We start from the raw sequence: 26,215 nt of genomic DNA, 5'->3' as shown, positions 1-26,215 counted from the left end.
GAATTTTACATTCACATAAAAGGTATAGAAATAATATATTATCGTTTTATTTCTTTTCTTCTACACTGTATCAATGGTTACTAGTTTTTCAACATTTTATCTTCATTTTCCAACATCATCGTCTCGTCGAACCATTTGGGTCATTCCACATTTCTCTCCTTTCAACCACGACTAGCTGTAATTTCGAAATAGGTACCATCTAGCTACTTAATTTTTAAAGTTGATTTGTGACCATGGTAAAAGAAATTAAAGTAACAGCTGAATCAAGTATCAAGTAAAACATGTTACTACAAACGCAAATTTATTATAAAAACTTATTATAACATCACTTTACGTAAGAAAACAAACCAATAGTCCAACATGCAGATACTGATTTCGAAGTTCTACCATACCCTGACATGATCACACAACGAACACAAACCTATGTTTTTATATAGTTTTAAGTTTGTGTGTGTGTATATATATGTGTGTTTGTGTGTGTGTGTAATGTGTGAAGAACAAGTTGTGCCTCATGGGATTCTTTATTTTTTAGCTTCCATTGACTTTCTTACAATCTGATCTGATTTCTCCCTGGCTTCCTGTTAAGGGGCTAATATTACCCATGTTAATCATGGACTGAGCAAAGGCTTGGAAGAACGCGGTTTGGTTGTTGGCGAAGGTGTTGACGATGGATATTGTGGCGGAGCCACTGGTGGAAAAAAGTTCTTGGTCTGTTTGAAGAAGACCCTGATTGTTGAGAAGATTTTGGAAGTAGTTGTTGTCGAAGGTGTCTGGGGAAGAAGGGTCAAGGTTGTTCAGAGTGTTCCCGCTTCCATTTTGTGGACAATTTTGCTGCAGGGTTGCTAAATAGCTTGAGTTCAGCGTGGGATCAGGGTTACCCGTTCCACTGAAGTTGAACAGCCTCTGGTTGAAAAACCTGCACTGTGCACGACCAAAAGTGTGTGCACCTTCGAAACCAAACACTAGTTAATAAACATATGTCGTAATTAATCGTGGCCTGAAAAGTTGTAACTACGATTACCAGATAATGCAACGAGATCAGTTATGTTTAAGCCTACGGCAGCAAATTTTGCTGTGACATTGGCCAAGCTTTCAGTTGGTGCGGGAATGGAAGTGTTAGCACCAGATTGGTTTGCAATCAAACCGTCCCTTCTACCTAGTAGTACGGTCCACGAAGGTCCTCCTCCCTGCAAATATTTAGGTTGTCATGTTGTGGGAAAAGTCTTTGTTCTTTTCTTACAAGAAATGAACGATAAGAACAAGTAAATTACCAAAGACACAGAAGCTTCAGCAGCAAGGGCAAGAATATCAGCACAAGATACAACACCAGGGCATGAATTTTCAAGAGATGTCTTTATGTTGTCGACTACGTTGAAGCCACGAGCGGAATTATTGTTGGGGACTGCATTTTTCTCGCTCAGCGTTATGTTCCCACCTTGGTCTAACAAAAGAGACCCATCACATCCCTGAAACTCAAAAGTAGTATTTTTCTGATATCTGACAGTGCATGATGGTACCAAAAACAGAATGAATTATATGTGCTTCTTGAAATGTGTACATTAACAAAGCAATCATGAAAATGAAGACGAGTTAGGCTTGCAGCAATACGAGTATCAGATTGCAGAGCCTGCTGAATAACGCTGCGCACAATGGAAGAGACGTTAGGGCATGTGGTGGAATAGAAGGTTGAACTCAGTTGAGCATTTGATGGATGAAGAAAGATTGTGAGAATTAAGAAAATGGTGGTGGTGAGAAGGGAATGAGTTAAAGAAGACATATTTGATGACTTCTTGTGAATAATGCATGGAATCTAGGTGGCATATATATAAGAAAGTGTACATTTTGAAAAATTTATAATTTGCTTGGAGATAAAGTTTTCACTGTTACATTACTTGCAAGCATAAGCTAGGTGAAAGGCCTAAAAAATAGGATTTGTAGTAATCATTAGGTGCACACAGCAGACGTTGAAAGGAAAATTCAAACCATAATTATTACCACTTAACTACCTTGCGCTACTTGAGTCCATATTTGGCACCATATATAAATTCTATCTCAGTGCATGACTTAGAATTTATCAGTTAAATGTCATAAAACCTGCATGAAGTGATTGAATGGAAAATCAGAACAAGATTGCAAAATTCAAGTTGTCAGTTGTCATAAATTCTAATTTTTCTTTTTCCATAGTTAAGCGTTGAACTGTTACAATAAGATTCTTGGGAGGTGTTTAACATTGAAGATGAAAAAGATAGAAGATTCTAAGGGACATGGTTGTTGTGTTAGGAAAATTATTAACGAGCTAAACGTTTGATAGATTGTTTTTCAGTCATTCTTCGTAGGTACAACGTCTAAGTCAGCATGGGAAAACAAAACATTAAGGTACAACATCTAGTCACTGATAATGTGTAACCAATAGAAACATGTCTGTAATCAGTGAGGAACATATATGCGTGTCATTATGTGGCCATCGTGAATATGATTTTTCCAGTTCTAGATGCTTTTGAAATTGCATGTTATGGAAAAGATGACCATTATGGACGAGAAGTAACACTGGGATGTAAAATGACAGGGACAATTCACATTCAGAAATGGAAACCACCACAAAGTAAGATTTGTATATGTTACTAATTTAAAATATTTATGTTTATATACATTATATTTCTGAGAGAGAAAAAGAGTAACTCTAAAAAAACACTGATATACCAAATATACACCGCAGATATATTACACATTAACATTCGTAAGAAAATTATAAGCATGTGCTAATTAATAAGAAAATATCCAAATATGTGTTTTACAAATCAAAAAATACACACAAAAGCAAAACTAAAATCTCAAAGACATCGTCTAAACAAAACATGTATCATTGAAGAATAACAAATATACATACTATAAGATGGAAAAGTAATTTTTTAACGATTTTGAAAACTTTCTTTTATAATTTTATAATTTTAGGTAACATTTTTTTAAAAATAATTTTCCTTTCTTTATTTTTCTATATTTTAAGACCACTCAAAAAATACTACTTTAGGTTGTAAAAACAAATTATTAAAATTTAGTTATCAAAATATCATCGTCTAATAAAATATTATTAGTGTGGTTTATCTACTTAAAAATCTTCTCACATACATAATAAATATGATGGCAAGACAAAACAATGAAACAGTGCAGTAAGTTAATGTAATTTAATTAAAACAAAAAGAAAAACATATAAATGTTCATATCATATTACTTTTTATGTGATAAGCTATTTGGTCATGTGAATTAATTACAAAGTAATTGATTTTATTGCTGGGATTTTAATGTTATTTATGTAGAAGTTGATAAATGCAAGTTCTTTATAAGGAATTTTTTTGTTAAGCTCTCTCTTAATATATTAAACTATTATTCAATCATTCTCATTTCATTTATGAAAAATTATCTTTTACGATCCAAGATGATATTCTCTAAATTATTTTTCATTTTTCATTTTTTTATATTTTAAAATCACTTAAATGTCACCTCAAATTGTAAAAAACAAATTATTAAAATTTAATTGTCAAAATATAATTATCATTCACATTTACTTATAGGTTCTTTATCTAGCGAAATGTGAACTTTTGTATCAAAACTTATGTATGATGCCTTTGAAATTAATTGAGTGTGCCATGTTTGGTAGGATCTTAACCGAAGATGAAGTAAAGACATTAAGAGAAATATCCACTTTTTGTGGTCCTAAGTCTCTTCAAACTTTTAAAATAATCATATATCTGATAATTTCATTTGTGTACTTTTTTTTGACAACTTCTTAATCTGTTTCGGCTCCAATGATATATTTTTACTTCAAATAACGTACACCTTAATAACAATAATACAAAAGCATATGCTTTCAAAGTGCAAATTTTGTTCAAAACATATTCAAATGTTAAGTGTAACCATGACTCATTTTTGTAGGATTGTTGTTTAATTACCTAAATTACTGCTCGCAAGTCGTCGTGAGTTGATTATGGAGTCTATTATGAACATCTAAACATTCATATCTAAATGCAATTGATTTTAATTATATATATATATATATATATATATATATATATATATATATATATATATATATATATATATATTTATATTGAGCATATTTATCAAACATTAACATTTAATCAGGATAATAATCTAGCCACTTACGTGAAATCGGGGTAGTTGTTTAATGAGACTTCTGATTTAGAAATTAGTTAAACATATTCTTTTTTTATTATTTGGCTTAAATACCTTTTTGGTCCTCATTTTCACATAATGTTTAAAATGGTCCTCATTTTTACCGAATGTTTAGAATGGTCCTCAATTTCGCAATTCGTGTTTTATTTTGTCCTTTTCTGTAACGCCGTTTAAATCATTAATGGAACATTTTACAGGTGGCACGGTTTGTATTAGGGTGTGTTACGTGTACTATACAGGTGGCTAATTAACGTTAATTTTTTAATTTAGGGGAAATTTTGCAATTAGGGAAATTTCTTTATCTTCGTCTTTCTTGAGTTCGAGTTTAGATTTGCAGAGGAAGCAGCTAATACTTGCCATTTCATCATTGGATTGCAGTTGCACTCTTCATTTCAATTTTCTAGTTAATCATCATCGAGGTAAGTGGGTTCAGGGTTTTCTGGGTTGTGTTTGCTTGTGGGTTAGGGTTTTCGTAATTCTATTTTTGGGTTTGTTTGTCTTTCGATTGTTGTGATGTTCTGCATGGTTTCTAAATTACTTCCATGATTTTGTGTAGTTTGTGTCTGTAGGTGGGGTTCAGTGGGGTATTATTTTAGTTGGTTTGTTTGTCGGTTGTCGATGTTGGTGTAATGGTTCCCATTATTTTATTTGTAATTGATCGTAGCAGTGGTCCCCCATTGTGTTAAAGTAGGCTTAATAATACATCTTTTTTATCTGTTTAATTTACTTTAGGGCAATGAGTGATGATAAATGTTATTGTCCACCACGGTGGTGAAGTAGAGGCCCATGAAGAGGCTGCTGAAGTAGAGATTGGGGATGCCAGTGGTCTGAATAGTGATGTTGAAGTGGAAGGTGAAATTGAAGTGGAAACTATGCCTGAAAGTGATGATTCTAGCAGAGGTAAATTTGAAAATAGAGCACGTCATTTAATCGAGTTATTTGATGATGAATGACATTTAGAAGAATTACTTAGTGGGCCAGATAGCGAGAGTGAAACAACTGGGGATGAAGAAAACAATGATGAAAGGACAGGATGTGGTCCATTCCAGACATTTGTAATGCCAAAAAGTATGGCGGATTACAAATGGGAAGTAGGAACTATTTTTCTAGACAACAACCACTTCAAGGATGCCATTAGGGCTTATGCTATTCATGCATGGAGAAATCTGAAATTTGTGAAAAATGATAGTAAGCGAGTTATGGTTGGTTGTTTGGGTGCACAAAATAAATGTCAATGGTCCGCATATTGTTCCTATGTTCGTAGCTGTAAGATTTGGCAATTGAGGAAACTACTTGATGTTCATTCTTGTAGCAGGGAGTTCAAGATTAATATCATTAAAGCAAAGTGGCTTAGTGAAACCTTGGACCAAACTCTAATAGAGAATCCAAAGCTAAAGATAAATGATGTAAGACAAAGGGCTTTAAGAAAATGGAATACACATGTGTCAATATCAACAGCTCGTAAAACAAGGGCAATGGTTGCAGATATAGTAGATGGGTCATTTAAAGAGCAATATAAAAGAATCTACGACTATGCACATGAATTACTAAAATGTAATCCTGAATCAACTATAAAAATCAAAGTGAAAAATGATAATGATGAAGCAATTTTTCAGAGGTTTTACTCATGTTTAAAAGCATGTAAAGATTCCTTTGTCGTTTGTAGACCCATCATAGGTTTGGATGGTTGTTTTTTAAAAGGAAAATACGGAGGTGAGTTGTTGAGTGTTGTGGGTAGAGATGCTAATGATCAGTTATTGCCCTTAGCGTATGCTGTTGTGGAAGTTGAAAATAAAGAAACTTGGACATGGTTCTTGGAATTGCTTATTGGTGATCTTGGAGGTATTGACGTGTGTAAAACAATGACCTTTATGTCTGACCAACAAAAGGTATGTTTAATATATGTTCAATTTATTAATTTTTGTTTAATGTTGTAAGTACTAATAATCTTATCATTGCACAGGGATTAGTGCCTGCCATTCAGGACCTATTACCCACTGCTGAGCACAGGTTTTGCATGAGGCATCTATATGCAAATTTCAGAAAAAGATTCTCTGGCAAAAAATTAAAGATACTCATGTGGAAGGCTGCTAGGAGCACACACCCAGCAGTTTGGGAAAGAGTGATGTTAACAATTAAAGAGTTAAATATTGATGCTTACAGATACCTTATTGCTATACCTCCAAGGTATCTCTACTGTACAAATACCTGATTTCTATACAAATACCTGATTTCTGTACGAATACTTGATTTCTGTACAAATACCTGATATCAATACTGACGCTATTATTTATGCAGGTTCTGGTCCAAGTCTAGATTTAGTGGTCGTGCCATATGCGACACAATTGTCAACAATATGAGTGAAGCTTTTAATAGTGTCATAGTGGATGCAAGAGGCAAACCCATAATCACCATGCTCGAGGAAATCAGAGTTTATTTAATGGAAAGGTGGGTCACCAAGAGAAAAAAGGTTACAACTTTTGAAGGAAACATTTGCCCAAAGGTCCTTGACAGACTACATAAGGAAAAAGAGTTAACCAAATATTGGATCCCAAGGTTAGGTTTTTGTCTTTTTTTAACACAATCAACTTATTTGTGTACTGATATGTGTAATGATATTTGCAACTGGTCAGGAGAAAAAATATTTGAAGTGAGGCACATATCCATGGTTGGAGATAAGTACACAGTGAATGTGGATGCTCAACATTGCAGCTGTAGGAAATGGCTTCTGACTGTTATCCCTTGCTGCCATGCTATTGCAGCAATGAATTTCATCAATGTCAATGTTGAGGACTTCATACCAATATGTTTCAGGAGATCCACCTATGAAGAAATATCAGTCCATCATCTTTCCGGTCAATGGTGAAGCCTTATGGGAAAGAACTCCCTACCCTGACGTCTATCCACCACATAAGAGAATCTTACCAGGAAGACCCAAGAAAAAAGAAGGTTGGAAGAGTGGGAGTTGAGAAAGGATAACACACAAATCAGCAAAGGAAGTCATAAAAAAATGTAGCATATGCCGTTAGATTGGACATAATAGGAACAATTGCCCAGATAAGTCTGTGGATGAGCAGACTGCAACACCTGCTGAGACTGCACCAGATGCCCAAACTGCTGAGAATGCACCAACTGCTGAAACTCAAACAACTCAACCACCAAGGAATGAAGTGGAGAGTCAAGCAACACCACTACCAACACCAGAAGAACCATCTCAGCAGTTTAGGATGAAATTACAGATTAGGAGGAGACCATGATAGCAGCTACAAACATCTTAGTTATTTTTTAGAATTTCTGATGTAGAATTCATTATTGATGTACTACATTTTGACTTTCCTTAAACTTCGTTCAGTTTCACTTTTGCCAAACATTGATGTAGTGCATTTTGATGAGGATGAATTAATGTTATGAATTTAACTTCTTCCAGACTTATATCAATTTAATTTTTCCCAAACTTAAATCAATTTCACTTACTTCAATGCTCAGATTAAGATGTCATTTTGAACATGTTGGGACTAATATCAACATAATCAAATTAATTCATTTCTTCATTTAACAATAGTACAAAACAGATTGGACTTTAAAAGATTACACACAATAACAGTACGAACAATACAATAACAACTCAAGTGAACCCTATTACTAATTGCAGCCTCTTCTCAGCAACCTTCAATGACTTCTCCAAATCATTAATTTGTCTCATTTGTGTCATGATGATGACATCCTTTTCATTAACACCACCATTTGAAAAAGTTGCAGCCCACATTATTGGAACCACCACTCTGTAAATCAATAAACCAAAAATTAAAACCAATTTATTATTAACACAAAAATAAAAATAGATTGTACCCAAAATTTTCTACCAATATTCTTTGGAGTTCTTGCCATCCTCAAAGCAGTCATCTCTCTGCAACTACAAATCGGGGTTAATTCGTTTCTCGTTGAACCACCAATAGTGCACGAAGTGATACAACACGGTTGCCTCCAACGATTACAACCAGAGGTAAAGGAAGAAGATTGGGACCGTAACATACCTATATAATGGGATTGCAGGAAGAAGAAGATTGCAGCAATACCAATTGGGAATGGAGGAACAAGATTGTCAAAACTCACCAACTGCCCAAACATTCCCTACCAAAACCCTAGCTCACTTATTTATCTCCAAATATCTAATTAAGCCACCTGTACAGTACACGTAATACACCCTAATACAAATCGTGCCACATGTACAATGCTCTGTTAATGATTTAAACGACGTTACAGAAAAGGACCAAATAAAACACGAATTGCAAAAATGAGAGTCATTCTAAACATTCGGTAAAAATGAGGACCATTTTAAACATTCTGTGAAAATGAGAACCATTCGCAACAAACACTACGAAAATGAGGACTAAAAAGGTATTTAAGCCTTATTATTTTGATACTTAATATATATTATGAATTCTCAATCTAGTTAATTACTACCCAAATAATTATCAATCACATTAATTTAGTTCTATTAAATATAAACAATATCCACTTTCACAACATAAATAGCAATTTAAATCCAGTAAGTTAAATAATAGTACAAGTATATACATATGTTCATGTAATTCTAGTCATTTTTATCAAGATTCAACTAAATTTAAATAACATATATGGCATAATTGTATTCAAGGCAAAATTTGTTGGGCGAAAGTTCCCAATAATTTAATAAGTTATTCTTTGAAGAAAATTATTTGAGTAAAAATAATTTATTATGCTAAATATATATTTGTTGAACAATTAGCTAAAACTTGACCGGAATTATGATAATTTCTCTCAACTTAAAATTCACGAAACAAATTATTTATAAACTAGCGTACACGTTGTCGCGCTTGTGTGTACACATTTTTTAAATATGTATGATATTATATCAGTAAGTGATGATAATGTAATGTTTTTAAGTTAATATATCAGAAAAGATAATAGAATAACTATTGATAAATAAAGAAAAAAAGAAGAAACAGAGATAAACGATTTTTTAAAAAAAACTTGTAAAAATAACGATCAATTTTCAAAAATGTAATAAATAATTATATTTTAAAAGGTAAAATTAATTTTTAAAATGTAAACACAAAAGAAGAAATCATCTCAATATATTTTTATAAATATCAACAAAAAATGCAGAACTCTCCATATAATCAAACAACTCCAAAAGCATCACCAATAAATCTATATATACAAGTTCTAAATAGAAAATCCCCTAATACATACTTTCGAAACATAGTTATCTCTATTTAAGTGAGTGCAACACCGTCTTAACTTTTACTCCAATTAATGGACATCAAAATTTTATTAACAAGTTCATGCTAACATAAAACTTCTTTTAACATTCAATTTTATTATTTCCACATACTACATTTTCTATCCACTAATTCAAATGAGATTTGATCAATTCAAATAACATTCAATATCCATCCACAATAAAGAAAGACGTTCGAGGAAGTTAGTCCTAATTAATATGAACTTACTCTCGGTATTCGTACTTGTATTTAATGTATTTATTTATTGGTTTAATTACTCATAAGGTATCCAGTTTGGATCAAGGGTGTTAAATTGGTACCCCCGCGAAAAAAAAAGTGTCAATTTGGTACCCAAATAAGTTTAAGTGCATCAATTAAGTCCATTTTCATTAACGCCGTTAAAGTCATTAACGTTGACCCATTAAAAGAGTATGTTGACACAAAAATTTGACACGTGGAATATCAATTATTTGTGACGTGGTAATTTAAATAAAAAATAGGACTTTTTGAAATGAATTAAAAAAAATTGTAATGTTCAAAGTGGCCCTGAGTCAAGAAAAGCATAAAAGCATAGTGAGAAGTGAGAAGGTGATCGAGATTGATGCGATTTGGGGGTTTCTGCAATCTCAATCTCATTTCGCTCTCATTTCCACCGATTTTCATCTTCTAGTTTTCACCATCGACGCCGAATTTGAGTTCTAAATTCCCATTTCCTCTCCCTTCCAATTCATGACACAATCACGTTAGACCAAGCTTATAATTTTTTTCCTCTTTCATTTTTTTGTCACTTTTATTCTTTGAATTGTACAACGACATTTGTTGCTACAATAGGGTAATTTCAATTCCAATGCCAATTTCAAATATTCTGAATTTTTTATGTATCTTTTTAGATTTGGGATTTTAGGGTTCTGAAGTTTTGGGATTTTAGGGTTATGAAGTTTCTACACCTAACCCTGGGGGATATTGATTAGGAGGAGGGGGAAAGGAACCCGAGATTAGGGTTTCCTCGGAAGCTTTGTTTTTATTGGAAAAAATTAAGAGGGTGTATTTGGGATTAGGAAGAGGGTTAGATCTGAACAAACAAGCAAATGGAGAGGAAGAAGAAGATGATAACGACCACAAATGACATAGGGCAAATTCAAACTTCACCATTCATTAAATAATTTGTAACACTGTACAATTGTTTTTTTTACACATCTTCTTCTTTCAATGACACGTATTTGTTATGCATTGTCACATCACCACAAATTTAACGTTGTTTTTGACAATCTAACGGGATGCACTTGATTGATACACTTAAACTTATTTGGGTATCAAACAGGTATATTTCTTTGACTTTAGTTGAATATGACAAATAATCATAACTGTATTTGTAAAGTTAGTGATAAAAGTAAAATTAATGAAACAAAAAGTGTTAATTAAGAGCCTCGAGTCTAGTTCAATTAAAAAAATATCTTTCAAATTTCAGTAATAAAATATTATATGCCTCATGTACGAGAGTGGAGGGAAAAGTTTATATTACTAGAATTTTTCATGCAAATTTTATAGTAAATTTGTTATTTTGGGTAAGGAAAGACTTTTTTTCTTATTTTTTTTAAGAATTATAATTAGTAGATAATTTTTTTGTAGATAATTATTTATTATAAAATTATAAAATTTGTAAGTATTTTTGTGAATTTTTTTTTGTGAAAGATGTTTTGTACAAAACATTTTGCAGAAAATTTGGTTGTTATTGTTGGTTATCTACGGAGTATTCACCAAACGAGTGCTATGAGGAAGAAAGCAACATAAATGTTAGAGATATTATATATTTCTTGGTTTTAATTCTATTGATGGAGATATAATATATTTTATTCTCCTTTATTATTATCAAATATTATGTATTATGATGATATTTGAGGTTTTACTTCTTTTTTTATATCATGAGATATTGTACTCTATATATTGAACAAGTTTCTAATAGATCAATATGAAAAGTAAGAAACTCTCTGAGTTACTTTTCATCAAACACCTCTTGTACATATTTTTTCTTCTTACTTACTCATAGATTATACATATCTAATATAAAAGTAAAATAAAAATAAGGGTTAAATATGTTTTTGGTCCTTCAAGTTTCAGTAAAATTTGGAATTAGTCTCTCTTCAAAACTTTTGACCAATCTAGTCCTTCATATTTAAAAATGCATGAATTTAGTCATTTTAACCAAATTTTGTTAAGTTTATATGATGTTTCAAGCACATTTCATGATAGTATTTGAATTGTTTACACCGTTTGACACATTTTCGCTTCAATGTTAACTTAAATATTATCATAAAATGTGTTTAAAATGTCAAATAAACTTAACAAAATTTGATAAGAAAGACTAAATCCACGCATTTCTAAAGATGAATGACTAAATTGGTATAAAATTTTGAAGAATGACTAATTCCAAAATTTACTGAAACTTGAGAGACCAAAAACATATTTAACCCATATAACAAGTATAAAATGCTAATTTAACTCTAAATAAAATTTTATTTAAAAAAACATGAAATATTCCACCAAATTCGTAATAAAGTTACATTATATTTATAGATAAAAAATACCTAATATAGAAAGAAATATATAAGTAAATATAACTATTAAAAATAGTAATCCAATGCAATATCATGTGATAGTGTTAATTTATAAAATAGTGATAAAAAATAAGTGAAAACAAAATTTTCTTTTTCATAAATAAAAAAATAACTTTTTTTTGTAATAGTTGAATATAGAATTGATTTTTTAAGATAATATATGATAAATATAACATTTTATAAAACGATAATACGTTGGAAAAATATTATTTGAAAAAGCTTATTCTCAGGAAAATAATTTTGTCAATAGTATAAAAAATCATACCAGTAGCCATACATATACAATATTATAAAAATCACTATTAATTTTGTTTTGAATTTTTTTTAAATATTTATAAATTTTGTTATGAAAATTAATTTTTTAAAAATTATTACAAATTTTTTTTGTAAACTATTTTATGAAAAATATTTTGTTTAAAAAATTTGTAGAAAATACTTATAAATTTTATTTTTAAAAATAATTATTCACGAAATAATTATCCATATTAAAACTCTTAATAAAATGACATTAAAATTTTTTCTTATAAATTATTTTAATAAATTAACAAAAAATATCTCATTAAATATAAAAATTATAATGATAGTAATTAAACACAAAACTACAAAAGCATATAGTAGTAGGTGTTAATGATTTTTTAAGAGAATTTGGTGTTATATATAAGTGTTAAAAGATACTACAAAATAAGAGTGGAGATATTTAATGCAATTATGTGTGCCATTAAGACTTTGATGTCGATCACGTGATGAATCTGTCTAATTTTGGGTTTTGAACATTGCGTGCGATTCACTGTTATCACATTTGATCACAATTCCAAGACGAGTAGTTAGTGAAGTTGACATAAACAAAAACAAAAACAAAGTGTGGCAGACACAGAATGTACCAAAGTAGATGGAGACATCAAATTCTAATGGCATGTTTGGCATATTCTTTCACCAAAAACTCTCTATCTTTAAACCTAAGGATATTTTATATTACTCATATAAAACTCCATCTTCTATATAAAATCTAATAATGTAAACATTTTTCAGCACTAAAGGAGAGAGAAATGGATTCATCAATAACATCAAGAGAGAAAGTCACGGGATTATTTTCTTTTTTTAATTTACTTGGTGGTGGTTATTGAGTACTTATACAAATCATTATTTATATAGTATAAAGATAGGGTTACTCTTTCTCCATAAAGTCATTCAATGATCTTTATTTATCTTGTTTTATTTATTTCTTTCTTCCTTTTAAGAAGACTCCTATATCTTTCTTTCTATTTTTAGGTCATTTGTTTAAACAATATTTGTTCAATGTTCAATTTTGAGATAGGAAAACAATAACTTTTATACTATTATCTTTAAAGTAATATAAATAATTGTAATTGCAATTTTTTTTTCCAAGTTTATATATTTTGGATTAATTGTGATTTTAATTCAAAAATTATAATGCAATTTTAGAATTTCTCTCTATCCGTGTTTTTTATTCTATTTGGTCCATATACTTTAGAAATGAATGGATGAAATACTAAAATCTAACGATGTTAATTTTTTTTTTCATGAGACAAATAATGGTGTCACGTATTGACACATTTGTATCCACGTGTACTCTACATTTGTCCTTTTCTCCCATCTCCCATCTTCTTCGTCATTTGTCACAAGGAGAGTGGAAGACAAGAAGGATGAGGGAAGGAGAGAGTGGAGAGATAAGGGCACACATGGCATACAAGTAGACACAAATTTGAAAATATGATTGAGTAGAAACATTCTATAACTCCTTAGTTACTATGAGGTGCGATCAAATTCAAAAATATATGACGGTTGAAAGCACAAATTTAGAGAGAAATGGAGATAAGAAAGAGAAAGTGAAGAGGGAGTAGGAAAAGGAAGAGAAAAGGAAAGGGGTGGGAGCGTCATATAAATTGCTCAAATGCTTGTTTACAAACTTAAGTAGGAATAAGCCAATCAACTATATCTCCTTTAATAATGTGATCACTTAAGTATTTTGATAATGACAACACATGATCCATGGAGTGATACTTAGATGTTGGAATGTGAAAGAAGGCCATAAATTGTCTCTTGTTAAAGTATGTGTCACTCAAGTGTTTGAAATAATGCTCAAGTAATGTATTGTATTACTCAAAAATTGGTTTACAACATAAGTAGGAAAAAAGATTATCGAAAAATGTCTCTCAAGAGAATTTGTGTCGCTCAAGAGATGTTTCTTTGTTTACAAGTGTACCGTACCTAGCCAAACTCAACCAAGTAAACAAATATACACATCAAAACCGCCTAGCATCTAGTGCCCAGACACCACCAGCACAAGACATCTAGGCAAGTGGCTGGTCAAGGCCGACTACTTACCTAGAAAGTTAGCTAACATCGATGCTCCTCCTTCAATAGGTCCCCAGGGCCAGTTTTGGGGCCCAGGCCCACTCATGGCCCAAGCTAGGGCCCAGGTCAAAACCCAGCCCATGCAATGGTCAAACGTCATTAATGTTCTATAAATACACGTGGACCCCATTATTTAAAGGTACGCATTCATTAATTGCTGATTTGACTCTTTGAGAGCTTTGACTTACTTGAGCTTCGGAGATTCTTCTGCAGGTAACCCCTCCTGGGTTCAAGCCGACATGTATTGAATGGGAAGAGGCCAACTAAGGAGATAGCGGACTACATGGTAAGGTGACACTCGTGCCTAACTTATCTTATTTGTCCTTCTGCAGGAACAATTGGCGCCCACCGTGGGGCACGAGACGAACACCCTTAGTACCCGCTTTTCTCTGAAGATGGTTTCTACCCGCAGCAAAGCTGGAGCTAGCAAGCAAGTTGACGCTGGTCCCTCTGGACCTCCTGGCGTCACCCCTGATTTGGCCGCCATCCTAGACGGCCAGATGAAGATGCAACAAGAACTTGCAAACCTGAAGAAACGCAACGCAGAAGAGATAGAAGCGCTCAAACAAGAGAACTCCCGCCTCAGGAGGAAGATCGAGGCAGATGCCGACCTGAAAGGAAAAGCCAAAGAGACCTCTGAAGCTGTGAAGTCTCCGGCTTTCCAACCTACAGAGGAAGAAAGTGAATACAACCCCACCCCCACACTTTCACCACCACCCAACAAACCCCTCTCACTACCACACACCCCCAACACTTCCCACCAGGTCACCCAGGACCTACCGCACCCTCAACAACCCACGTTCCCCACAACATACCCACTACGCTTCACACCGCGTACGTCCCACCCTACCACCCCCCATATCTTCCCACAACCCACATCCCCCCTCATAACATCACCTCCACCTTCCCTACCATGATCAACCACCCACTCCCACCCCACATTCTCCCCCCCCACCAGCCCAGACGCCGCCACCCATTCACAGACTTTATCGCTAACACCCCTCTCCCAACCCAGTGGGAACCATTCAACCTCGATCGCTACACTGGCGAAACCGACCCCGATGAACACCTGAAAGTTTACATCACACATATTGCTCTGTATACGTCCCAGGACGCAGTCTTCTGCAAAGCTTTCCCCACAACACTCAAAGGCCCCGCCCTAGAGTGGTTCACCACCCTCCCACCCTACTCCATTGATAATTTCGACACCCTTTCCCACATGTTCTCCACACATTTCGCCGACAGCCGCCCTCACCAAACCACCACCATGTCCTTACTAGGCATCAGACAGGAGCCCAATGAACCTCTCAGAACATTCATCGACCGCTTTAGTAAAGCAGCCCTTTGCACACCACACCTTAACCAGGAAATGATACTCCAATGCATGACCCTCACCCTGCAACCCGGACCCTTCGCTAACAACGTCTACCTTCACCCACCCACCTCCATGCACGAACTCAAGCTGCGTGCCGCTGACTACGTTCGCATGGAAGAAATGCAAACCCTTCACACTAAATTCTGCAACGACTATGCCGCCAACACCGCCACCCCCAATCCCAACCCCGTACCCAACCCCACCCCACAGCCTCACCCGCGCCCTGATACCCGTCCACGTGAACCCCGCCAACCACGTTTTACCAGATACGCCCCACTCACAGTAGCCCGCTCCCGCATCCTTGACGAAGCCCTCCAAGCTGACCTCCTCCCCCCACCACGCAAAACAACCACCCCTCCTAACGCTGACATGACCAAGTACTGTCGATACCACCGCAATCACAGTCATACTACAGAAGAGTGCAAAGCGCTACAGGATAAGATCGAAGAACTGGTACGCGCCGGCCACTTTCGCCGCTTCATCCGCAGAGATGACCACACCTCCTCTCAAACCCACCACCCCCCACGACACGACCACAGACGACAACCAAGTGGTGCCAACCACAATAACCAACCCGCCCAACCCAATGACCAACACTCACAACCCGCCCACACCAACATCACCCCTGCCGACCCCCCCTTGCGAGGTACTATTAACACCATCTCTGGTGGCTTCGCAAGCGGAGACTCCACCTCATCTGCCAGAAAGAAACACCTCCGCCACATACAATCTATCAACCACATCACCCAAACCCACCACAGACGACGTATGCCCCCCATCGTTTTCACTGATGATGACTTTCACGGCCTCGACCACCAACAAGACGACCCCATGGTCATCACAGTTGAAATCGAAAACTATGCCGTTAAAAAAGTACTGGTAGATCAAGGCAGCTCAGTTGACATCCTCTACTGGGCCACTTACCAAAAATTGCAACTCCCTGACACCGCTATGATCCCATATGACGAGCCCATATACGGCTTTTCTGGCGAACAAGTCTCTACCCGTGGCTACATAGACCTCCATACCGTCTTTCGGGAAGGAACCCAAACAAAAACAATCCTAATCCGCTTCCTAATAGTCGACGCACCCACATCCTACAACATACTCTTGGGCCGTCCTTCCCTCAACACCCTCGGAGCAGTCGTCTCCACCCCGCATTTGGCCATGAAGTTCCCAGCACCATCCGGTGATATCCTAACCATCCACTGCGACCAACGTTTGGCACGCGAATGCTACATGGCAAGCTTAAGGCCCCAACTCCCAATCCAACAGACAAACCACATCGAGCGACCACCTAATTCACGCATAGCCTTATCCGGCGAAGACCTTGATCCCAGAATAGGCCGAGATGCCCGCCTCGAACCAGTCGAGGACACAACCCCCCTGGGACTCCCCAACGGCCATTCCATCAACTTGGGCACTGGTTTAAGTCTTGATGAGCGTGCCACAATTACACCCATCCTTATAAACAACACGGATCTCTTCGCTTGGTTAGCCGCCGACCTCCCAGGGGTAGACCCCAACGTCGCATCCCACAAGCTCTCGGTATATAAAGAAGCCCGCTACGTATCTCAGAAAAAACGCAAACTTGGTGAAGAACGCAGACAGGCAGCCAAAATAGAAGCCGACAAGTTGCTGAGCGCAGGATTCATAGATGAAGCGCATTACACCACCTGGCTCTCTAACGTTGTCTTGGTGAAGAAAGCCAATGGTAAATGGCGGATGTGCGTGGACTACACAGATCTAAACAAGGCATGCCCTCGCGACGCCTACCCCCTACCCAACATCGACCGCCTTGTAGACGGCGCGGCAGGAAATAAAGTACTTAGCTTTCTGGACGCATACTCAGGCTATAACCAAATACCCATGGCCACAGCAGACATGCACAAGACCGCCTTCATCACAGACGATGCCAACTACTTCTATAGAGTCATGCCCTTCGGCCTCAAAAACGCTGGGGCAACCTACCAGCGGCTAATGGACAAAGTCTTCAGCCACCTCACAGGTCATTGTGTCGAAGTCTACGTCGATGACATGGTCGTCAAATCCCCAAGCCATCATCAACACGCTATAGATTTGGAGGCGGTTTTCTCCGCATTACACCAGTACAACCTCCGCCTGAACCCTGAGAAGTGCGTATTCGGCGTGGACCGGGGTAAATTCCTCAGTTTCATGTTAACTCAGCGCGGCATAGAGGTCAACCCCGAAAAATGCAAGGCTATCATCGAGATGCGTAGCCCAACCACCATCAAAGAAGTACAACGACTAATTGGCCGCCTCACAGCTATATCTCGTTTCCTACCAAAACTAGCAGAACAAACTCAACCCATAATTCAGCTCCTAAAGAAATCCGCCCGGTTCACGTGGACTGAAGATTGTGAACAAATATTCCTCAAGCTCAAAGCATCCCTAACCTCACCCCCCATCCTCCGCAAACCTAACACTAGCCAACCCCTGCTAGTGTACATCACGGCCACCAATCACACCGTCAGCGCTGCCCTTGTCCAAGAAGCAGAAGGCACCCAGCACCCTGTTTACTTTGTAAGCAGGACACTCCAAGACCCTGAAACCAGATACCAAATGGTAGAAAAACTAGCCCTATCCTTGGTCCACGCCGCACGCCGCTTACGTCCATATTTCCAAAACCACACCATAACCGTCAAGACCGATTATCCAATTCAGAAAATATTACAAAAACCAGACTTAGTCGGGCGCATGTCGTCATGGGCCGTGGAGCTCTCCGAATTTAACATCCGCTATGAACCACACGGCCCCATCAAAGCCCAATGTCTCTTGGACTTCGTCAACGACCTACAACAAACACCTACCGAGGACCAATGGACGCTTCATGTAGATGGCTCCTCAAACCCAAGGGGTGCGGGTGCCGGCATCGTACTGGAAGGCCCCAACGACATCCTCATTGAGAAATCTCTCCATTTCGCTTTCAAAACATCGAATAATCAAGCCGAATACGAAGCTATACTGGCCGGTCTCTCTCTAGCCCGTGAAGTAGGCGTCAAAAAGCTAACATGTAAAACCGACTCCAAACTCACAGTAGGTCATCTGAACGACGAGTTCCAAATTAAAGACCCCGTCCTCCAACAATATTACCATTTGGTCCGCGCAATCATCCAATCCGCTTTCGAACTAGTCCGCATCGAACACATACCCAGAACCGACAACGTCAGAGCAGACATCCTTTCCAAGTTAGCCAGCACCAAACTCAAAAGCCGCAACCGGTCCTTGCTACAGCAAACACTATCCACACCCTCCGTCACACACACTTGCCAAATGCTAACCCACCCCCCGTCAGACAATCCCACCCCTACCCAAAACCCAAACTGGACCACCCCTTACATCCAGTACCTCAAAACTCGCAACCCCCCGGCCGACGCGGACAAAACTTGGCTGGCCAAGGCCGCCAGGTACACTATGGTAGGCGACGACCTCTACAAACGCGGATACGGCCAGCCCCTACTTAAATGTGTCACGCCAAAACAAGCCCAGTACGTCATTAAGGAACTACACGAAGGGATCTGCGGTTATCGTTCAGGCGCTCGCACCATGGCCACAAGAATTCTCAGAGCCGGGTACTTCTGGCCTACAATAGAGGCGGACTGCCAAGACTACGTCAAAAAGTGCAAACCATGTCAGAAGCACGGCAACCTTATACATCAAAAACAAGAACAGCTACACCACATACTGTCCCCCTGGCCGTTCGCTAAATGGGGGATGGACATCCTAGGCCCATTCACACCCGGCAAAGGACAGGTTAAGTTCCTAATCGTAGCCGTTGACTACTTCACCAAGTGGATTGAAGCCAAACCGTTGACCACTATCACGGCCCAGCAAGTCCAGCAGTTTGTGTGGAAGGACATCATATGCAGATATGGCATACCGCATACCATCATAACAGATAACGGCCGACAATTCATTGACAAGGAACTAGAAAAATTCTACACCGGTTTGGGCATCAAACATATCACAAGCTCTGTAGAACACCCGCAGACCAATGGGCAGGCGGAAGCGGCAAACAAAGTTATCCTCGTGGAACTGCGCAAAAGATTGGATACCGCTAAAGGTCGATGGCCAGAAGAGTTAATTGAAGTACTATGGGCCTACAGATGCACCCCGCAATCGTCAACTAACGAATCCCCCTTCAGCCTGGTCTACGGCGCAGACGCCATGATACCAGTAGAAATTGGCGAACCATCCCTGCGCCGAGAACTATACGACCCAGCTAATAACCAACAAAACATGGCCTTGCATCTCAACCTCCTTCCCAAACTCAGAGAAAAAGCCCAAATACGCAATCTCGCCGCCAAACAACGAGCCGCCAAGAAATATAACGCAAACTTGCACCCGCGATCGTTTGTCATAGGAGACCTAGTATGGAGAATGGCCAGCAGTGCTAGAAAGAAGGATGGCAAGTTCTCCGCCAATTGGGACGGCCCATACCGCATACGAGAAGACACAGGAGGTGGGGCTTATCGCCTAGAACAACTATCCGGGGAAGAAATCCCCAACACATGGAATGTATCCCACCTCAAGTTTTATTTCAGTTGAACATACACCATAAGCAGACCCATACTTGTAACCACGGGTGTACTCTTTTTCCTCACTTGGTCTTTTTTCCCTAAGGAGGGTTTTGGCCAAGGAGGTTTTAACGAGGCACCCCCATTTCAATTAATAAAATGAGTGGTTCCCTACTTCATAACTTTGTACTACTTTACTAGTGTTTAATTCGTTTAAGTTCCCCACCCTTACCACAAGTAAGCGGCCTGGGTCGAACACCCTTTACTTGTGCTTAATTCGTTTAAGTTCCCCACCCTTACCACAAGTAAGCGGCCTGGGTCGAACACCCTTTACTCGTGTTTAATTCGTTTAAGTTCCCCACCCTTACCACAAGTAAACGGCCTGGGTCGAACACCCTTTACTTGTGCTTAATTCGTTTAAGTTCCCCACCCTTACCACAAGTAAGCGGCCTGGGTCGAACACCCTTTACTTGTGCTTAATTCGTTTAAGTTCCCCACCCTTACCACAAGTAAGCGGCCTGGGTCGAACACCCTTTACTTGTGCTTAATTCGTTTAAGTTCCCCACCCTTACCACAAGTAAGCGGCCTGGGTCGAACACCCTTTACTCGTGGTTATCATACAAACGCCAACAATGCTCCCCTACGCATACAACACAACATATCGCATATTCCTATCACATGCTATTATCAATAACCACAACATATATATCCACAAGATGCATCACATTAAAAACAAATAAAAATATTGTACGAGTTATTACAGACTTAGGATTCATTGCGAAATAGAACAATCATAAAAACTACATCCTAAGCTGCTTTGTCATCCTCCACGGGCGCATCCACATCTTTCTCCGCCTCGGCCACCTCATTCCCAACCTCCTCCCCACCCTCTTCATCCTCCCCTACCAGCTTTCCACCAACCACGTCTTTATCTACATCAAACCTTGAATCCAGGGCATCCACTTCCTTATAAAAGAAGGCCGCCTGTCGCAACCCCTTCTCAAAGCCATTTATATGCTCCTGAATAACACTATTCTTCAAGTCATCCAATTCACCAACAGCCCCGTCATACTTGTCCTTTAAATCCTCATAGTCTTCCTCAAGCTCCCCTATACGCTTATTCAATTTCTCCTTAGAATCTAAACAACGAACCTTCCACGACACCAACCTCTTTCTCTCAGCCTCCCAACTTTCCTTCTCCTTCTCCAACGCCGCCTTCTCCTCCGCCAACTTGTCCACTTTATCCTGCAGCCCTCCCGCCTCCTTCACTTCCCTTCTGTAAAGGGACCCCACACGTCTACTCAACACCAATGCCTTACTCCCAAACTCAACCATGGTTCTCACAATATGATCAACCTCCATATTGTCGATGGAGTTCACAACAGTATCTGGCAAGTTAATTGAGATGTCCTTTCTCACGCATATCTCCGGCAACTCAATTAGCCCGGCTTCCGGCAACTTCTCGCCACTGGCCGACCCCGCCCCATCACCTGACCCGAGAATAGCTGCCCTCACTTTCTTCACATCCTTACCCTTCCCGGGTCGAGGCGGAAGCTCAACCTTCCTCTTCGTGCCGCCATGAACGTGTACTTCCACCACAGATTCCTACAGATTGGGAACACCAGTTTTCCCAGCCTCCTTGGCCTTGGCGGCCATCTCCTTCCTCAGCGCTTGAAAGAGCGCCAAGTTCTTCTTGCCAGACTGTGTCATATGTCCTGCAATAACATATCACAACTCGGATCAAAACAACTTAGCATCATTAACACAGTTTAAGTAATAAACAGATACCTTCAATATCTATAATCGGATGCACCGAATTATAAACCCTAACTAAGCCCTTAGTGGGCAACTTATCCACAAATCTTAACAACATCCCCACCACCTCCTTATCTCCAGACGACAACTCCTCCACCCCCATATCCTTGTAACGCAAAGGGTTATTGGTCCAACTGAAAGGGAACTTTGTATTCCCATCCGCATTCAGGAAATGCGGCTCACCTCCCTCCTTCACCACAACCTTGAAGTATCCGTCCTTGAAGTGCTTGAAAGATTGGGAGAATGCATCCAACCTGCTAATGCTAGGACGACTTATCAATGACAACCAGGTAGCCGGCCTCCGGGGTCTGGTATCATAGAAATACAAAAACGCATAAGGTGAAGGCTCCAAGTACAGCGACTCGCACAGAATGCGGAAGGCCTGTAAGTAAGCCCAACTGTTAGGGTGTAGTTGAGTAGGCGCCACATTCAAAGCCCGCAGCACACCCATAGTAAAGTCGTCGAAAGGTAGTCGTATATGAAGCTGAGAAAATGACACATGTACATGTAAAAGAATTTCTCGGTAGCCCCCTCTTGACCGTGGCATACCCGGTCGATGGCGCTCACTCTTTCCAGTGAAACAATATCTCCACTGACCCCTCTAGATATGACGGGCGTACAATTAAGCCAAGAATTCAGCAGACGAGACCACCTAAACAAGGATGACTGTTCACGAACATCGGACGCAACCCACGCATAACCGCCCTTAGCCGGCCAATTACTTTCCTCCAGCTCTTCAGGAGGATCTTCTCGGACCTCCCTCACTACTTCCATTGGCATCCCACTTGTGCCAACTCCAGCACTTATACCTTCTCCACGAAGCCGGTCATCTCTACTCCTATCCGACTCAGTACTCTGACTACTACTAGATGCAGATAACGATGAGCTATCGCTACTAGACATACCTGTTTTCGTGTTTACGGAAAGATGTCGGCGGAATTTGGGAACTAGTCGGACAATATTATGCGCACAGGGTCTCTGATTTCAAAACTCGCAAATGAACCAAGTAAACCCTCAGCTGCTTTCAAGCCCATATTTATAGTCCACGATCCCAAACGACTAAAACCTCTTCCCGCCAAAATGAAACCCCAGACCAATCGACACCATTATGAAGGATATGACACATAAAAAACGACGGCGCCAAAGTTTTAACGATGTGACCACCTGACGCCTTTTCACCTACCTTCTGACACTTCCAAGCCTTAACACTGTTCACCACACTTAAAGGCTGGGGGACTGGTGTATCACACCTAGCCGGTTTTGCTAGTTAACCAACACATATCATCCTTGACCGACAACCCATATCGGACAAGGCTGGGGGACTGGTGTACCGTACCTAGCCAAACTCAACTAAGTAAACAAATATACACATCAAAACCGCCTAGCATCTAGTGCCCGGACACCACCAGCACAAGACATCTAGGCAAGTGGCCGGTCAAGGCCGACTACTTACCTAGAAATATAGCTAACATCGATGCTCCTCCTTCAATAGGTCCCCAGGGCCAGTTTTGGGGCCCAGGCCCACTCATGGCCCAAGCTAGGGCCCAGGTCAAAACCCAGCCCATGCAATGGTCAAACGTCATTAATGTTCTATAAATACACGTGGACCCCATCATTTAAAGGTACGCATTCATTAATTGCTGATTTGACTCTTTGAGAGCTTTGACTTACTTGAGCTTCAAAGATTCTTCTGCAGGTAACCCCTCCTGGGTTCAAGCCGACATGTATTGAATGGGAAGAGGCCAACTAAGGAGATAGCGGACTACATGGTAAGGTGACACTCGTGCCTAACTTATCTTATTTGTCCTTCTGCAGGAACAACAAGATTTTATATTATGGGTTTAAGTAAATGATTTTCTTAATAATGTGACATGTTCTATATTAAATGTGATGATACAAATATAAATACATTCTAAAAGTATGGATTGAATGATGTGATATTTACATCCACGAGAAATTATTCTACCTATTATAGTATTTTAGCATTGATGGTATTTTAAATGCCTAGAAGATTAAAAAAAATTGATAATGAATATTGTAATAATTATCATAACTACATTGAGTTATAAGTGAGAAAATATGATATTAAACATTTATATAAGTCATGTGTTATCTTTAGTAAGACTTATTTAATAAGTATATTAGAATATTTTAGTGTGGATTTATCCTTAGACTAATCAAGTGATGTATGAATACTTATTTATTATATTTTTTGATGATGTGAGATGGAATTATATAAATATTTATATTTAGCATTTCATGTAATAAGTAAAAAATTTTGAGTTATGATATTATAACTTGTGTAAAGTACCTAAAGGCCTTATAATGAATAAAAGTGAAGACATTAATTTTGAAAAACAATAACACATAACTGTTACATTACAAGAAAATATCATATTATTCACGATCTGACAAAATTTTTCCAACGAAAAAAAATCATCGATAAAATAACATTTACCAAATGTTTTTCTTAGTAATGGATTCGTTTCTAAAATTCTTTGGTAATGCAATATAATTTGTTGGTAAACTAGTCAATAATGGATTTTTTTAACTTCGTCGATAAAACTATCTATAATTGATGTTTTTGAACATTCGTCGGTAAATTTCTCAATAATTAAACTTTTGAAAATTCATTAGTAAATTTGTAAGTAATTGTATTTTTAAAATTCATGGATAATTTCATCAGTAAAGTGGGCGTCAATTTTTCTGCCAAACCTGACGAAATATGTGTTATAAATTTAATAGAAATTGGTAAAAAGAATGGAAGAAGAACGAAGAGAAAAAAGTAGGTGGAGGAGGATGAGAAGAAGGTGGTGGCAATGATTATGGCGTTTATAGCAACAATGACAATACCAAAAGATGAGTAAGAAAAAGAGGAGGAGGAAGAATAAGAGAAGATGGAGGAAGAGGAATAGGATGAGAAGGTAGAAAAGCCAAAGGTGGACAACAATGATAATGGTGACAATGATAATAGAAGAGAGTGACAACATTAATGATGAACGACCCTAAAAAAAAAAGGAAAAGAAGAAGAGAAAGCACTATAAAAATTTTCGTAATTATTAATATATTTTTACTGATATAAGTAAATTTGTCGATAAATCAAAATTTACTAACAATTTTAGAATTTAAATTACTAACGAATATTTTTATCAATAGTTAATTAGTAACTGAAAATTTTTTTGGTTGCTAAATAAGCTTTAAATTATGATTAACGAGAAAATTTTTTTTTTCTTTAAATGCATTTTAAATTTTAGTTAGCGATGAAAATAACAACTAAATACATTTTTAAAGATATTAATTTTGTGTAGCCACCTATAATCTTATATGAAATTCACTCTTTTCACATTCATTAAATAATATATTTATGTGTGTGTTGTTTTAATATAATTCATTTAATTTTATAATTTGTTGTGTTTATTTTTTATCATAAAAAGTTAATATTTAATTAGATTAAACTAATATTATTTATTTTATAACTTGTTGCTACTTAAATAAATATAATTTTCCGCTTAAAAATATTATAAAAATTTAGTTAGATACTTAGTATATGAAAAACTATATGATTATAATAAAATATTCTTGTTTATAACTAAAGACTCAAATGTATGATGTTAAAATTATACACGTTGAATCATAAAAATATAGATTTCACTTGGAATATGTTTGCGAAAACTCACTTTACTGGTTAATAAACTTTTTTTTCTAAATAAAATAAATTATTTATAAAATAAGTTTAAATTTTTGTACATAAAGTTAAAATTTAAGTAAAATAAGTTTTTCTTTTACGAATTCGAAAATGTGTAGAGTAAGATTATTTATCAATACAGTTTCCTTCCAAGCTTAATTGATATACTATTTTAATTCACTTGTTGATGGAGAAGGAATATATATTAATAGATTAAATAAGTTTTAGTTCCTTGAAAATGTGTATTATTTTCCAGTCTATTCCTGCAAATATCAAAATTAAAAACCAGTATTTTTTTAATATTTGGAAAATGCTTTTTTTTTTTAATGAGATTATGTGAAAAAATGTTGTTAAAA

General features: G+C 37.4%; 2 protein-coding genes across 2 annotated transcripts; one reads left to right on the top strand and one right to left on the bottom strand.

The window, feature by feature from the left end:
- Window positions 1-284: 284 nt before the first annotated feature.
- On the bottom strand, window positions 285-1,809 carry LOC114177105 (peroxidase A2-like). Its single transcript, XM_028062354.2, has 4 exons — window positions 1,559-1,809; window positions 1,272-1,466; window positions 1,022-1,187; window positions 285-947 (listed from the first exon to the last, which is right to left on the bottom strand). The coding sequence occupies exons 1-4, from the start codon at window positions 1,775-1,777 to the stop codon at window positions 529-531; spliced, it is 999 nt and encodes a 332-aa protein (XP_027918155.1). The 5' UTR covers window positions 1,778-1,809; the 3' UTR covers window positions 285-528.
- Window positions 1,810-4,934: 3,125 nt separating this feature from the next.
- LOC114190670 (uncharacterized) lies at window positions 4,935-7,057 on the top strand. Its single transcript, XM_028079649.1, has 5 exons — window positions 4,935-5,091; window positions 5,152-6,080; window positions 6,155-6,378; window positions 6,490-6,587; window positions 6,825-7,057. Exons 1-5 carry the CDS (start codon window positions 4,935-4,937, stop codon window positions 7,055-7,057), a joined length of 1,641 nt encoding a protein of 546 aa, XP_027935450.1.
- Window positions 7,058-26,215: the final 19,158 nt, after the last annotated feature.

This window comes from Vigna unguiculata, chromosome 1, assembly GCF_037176805.1.
Source record: "Vigna unguiculata cultivar grain cowpea cultivar isolate G323 ecotype 2 chromosome 1, ASM3717680v1, whole genome shotgun sequence".
Taxonomy (NCBI): Eukaryota; Viridiplantae; Streptophyta; class Magnoliopsida; order Fabales; family Fabaceae; genus Vigna; species Vigna unguiculata.
This window is presented reverse-complemented; position numbering and strand designations above follow the sequence as displayed.

Bases quoted from the DNA above. Each gene is read 5' to 3' on its own strand.
- LOC114177105 (XM_028062354.2), bottom strand. From the start codon at position 1,777: ATGTCTTCTTTAACTCATTCCCTTCTCACCACCACCATTTTCTTAATT. The intron at 1,467-1,558 runs GTACACATTTCA...TTTGAGTTTCAG, and splicing joins TTCATGATTGCTTTGTTAAT to GGATGTGATGGGTCTCTTTT. The intron at 1,188-1,271 runs GTAATTTACTTG...AAATATTTGCAG, and splicing joins CTGAAGCTTCTGTGTCTTTG to GGAGGAGGACCTTCGTGGAC.
- LOC114190670 (XM_028079649.1), top strand. From the start codon at position 4,935: ATGATAAATGTTATTGTCCACCACGGTGGTGAAGTAGAGGCCCATGAA. The intron at 6,081-6,154 runs GTATGTTTAATA...ATCATTGCACAG, and splicing joins TTATGTCTGACCAACAAAAG to GGATTAGTGCCTGCCATTCA. The intron at 6,379-6,489 runs GTATCTCTACTG...TTATTTATGCAG, and splicing joins CTTATTGCTATACCTCCAAG to GTTCTGGTCCAAGTCTAGAT.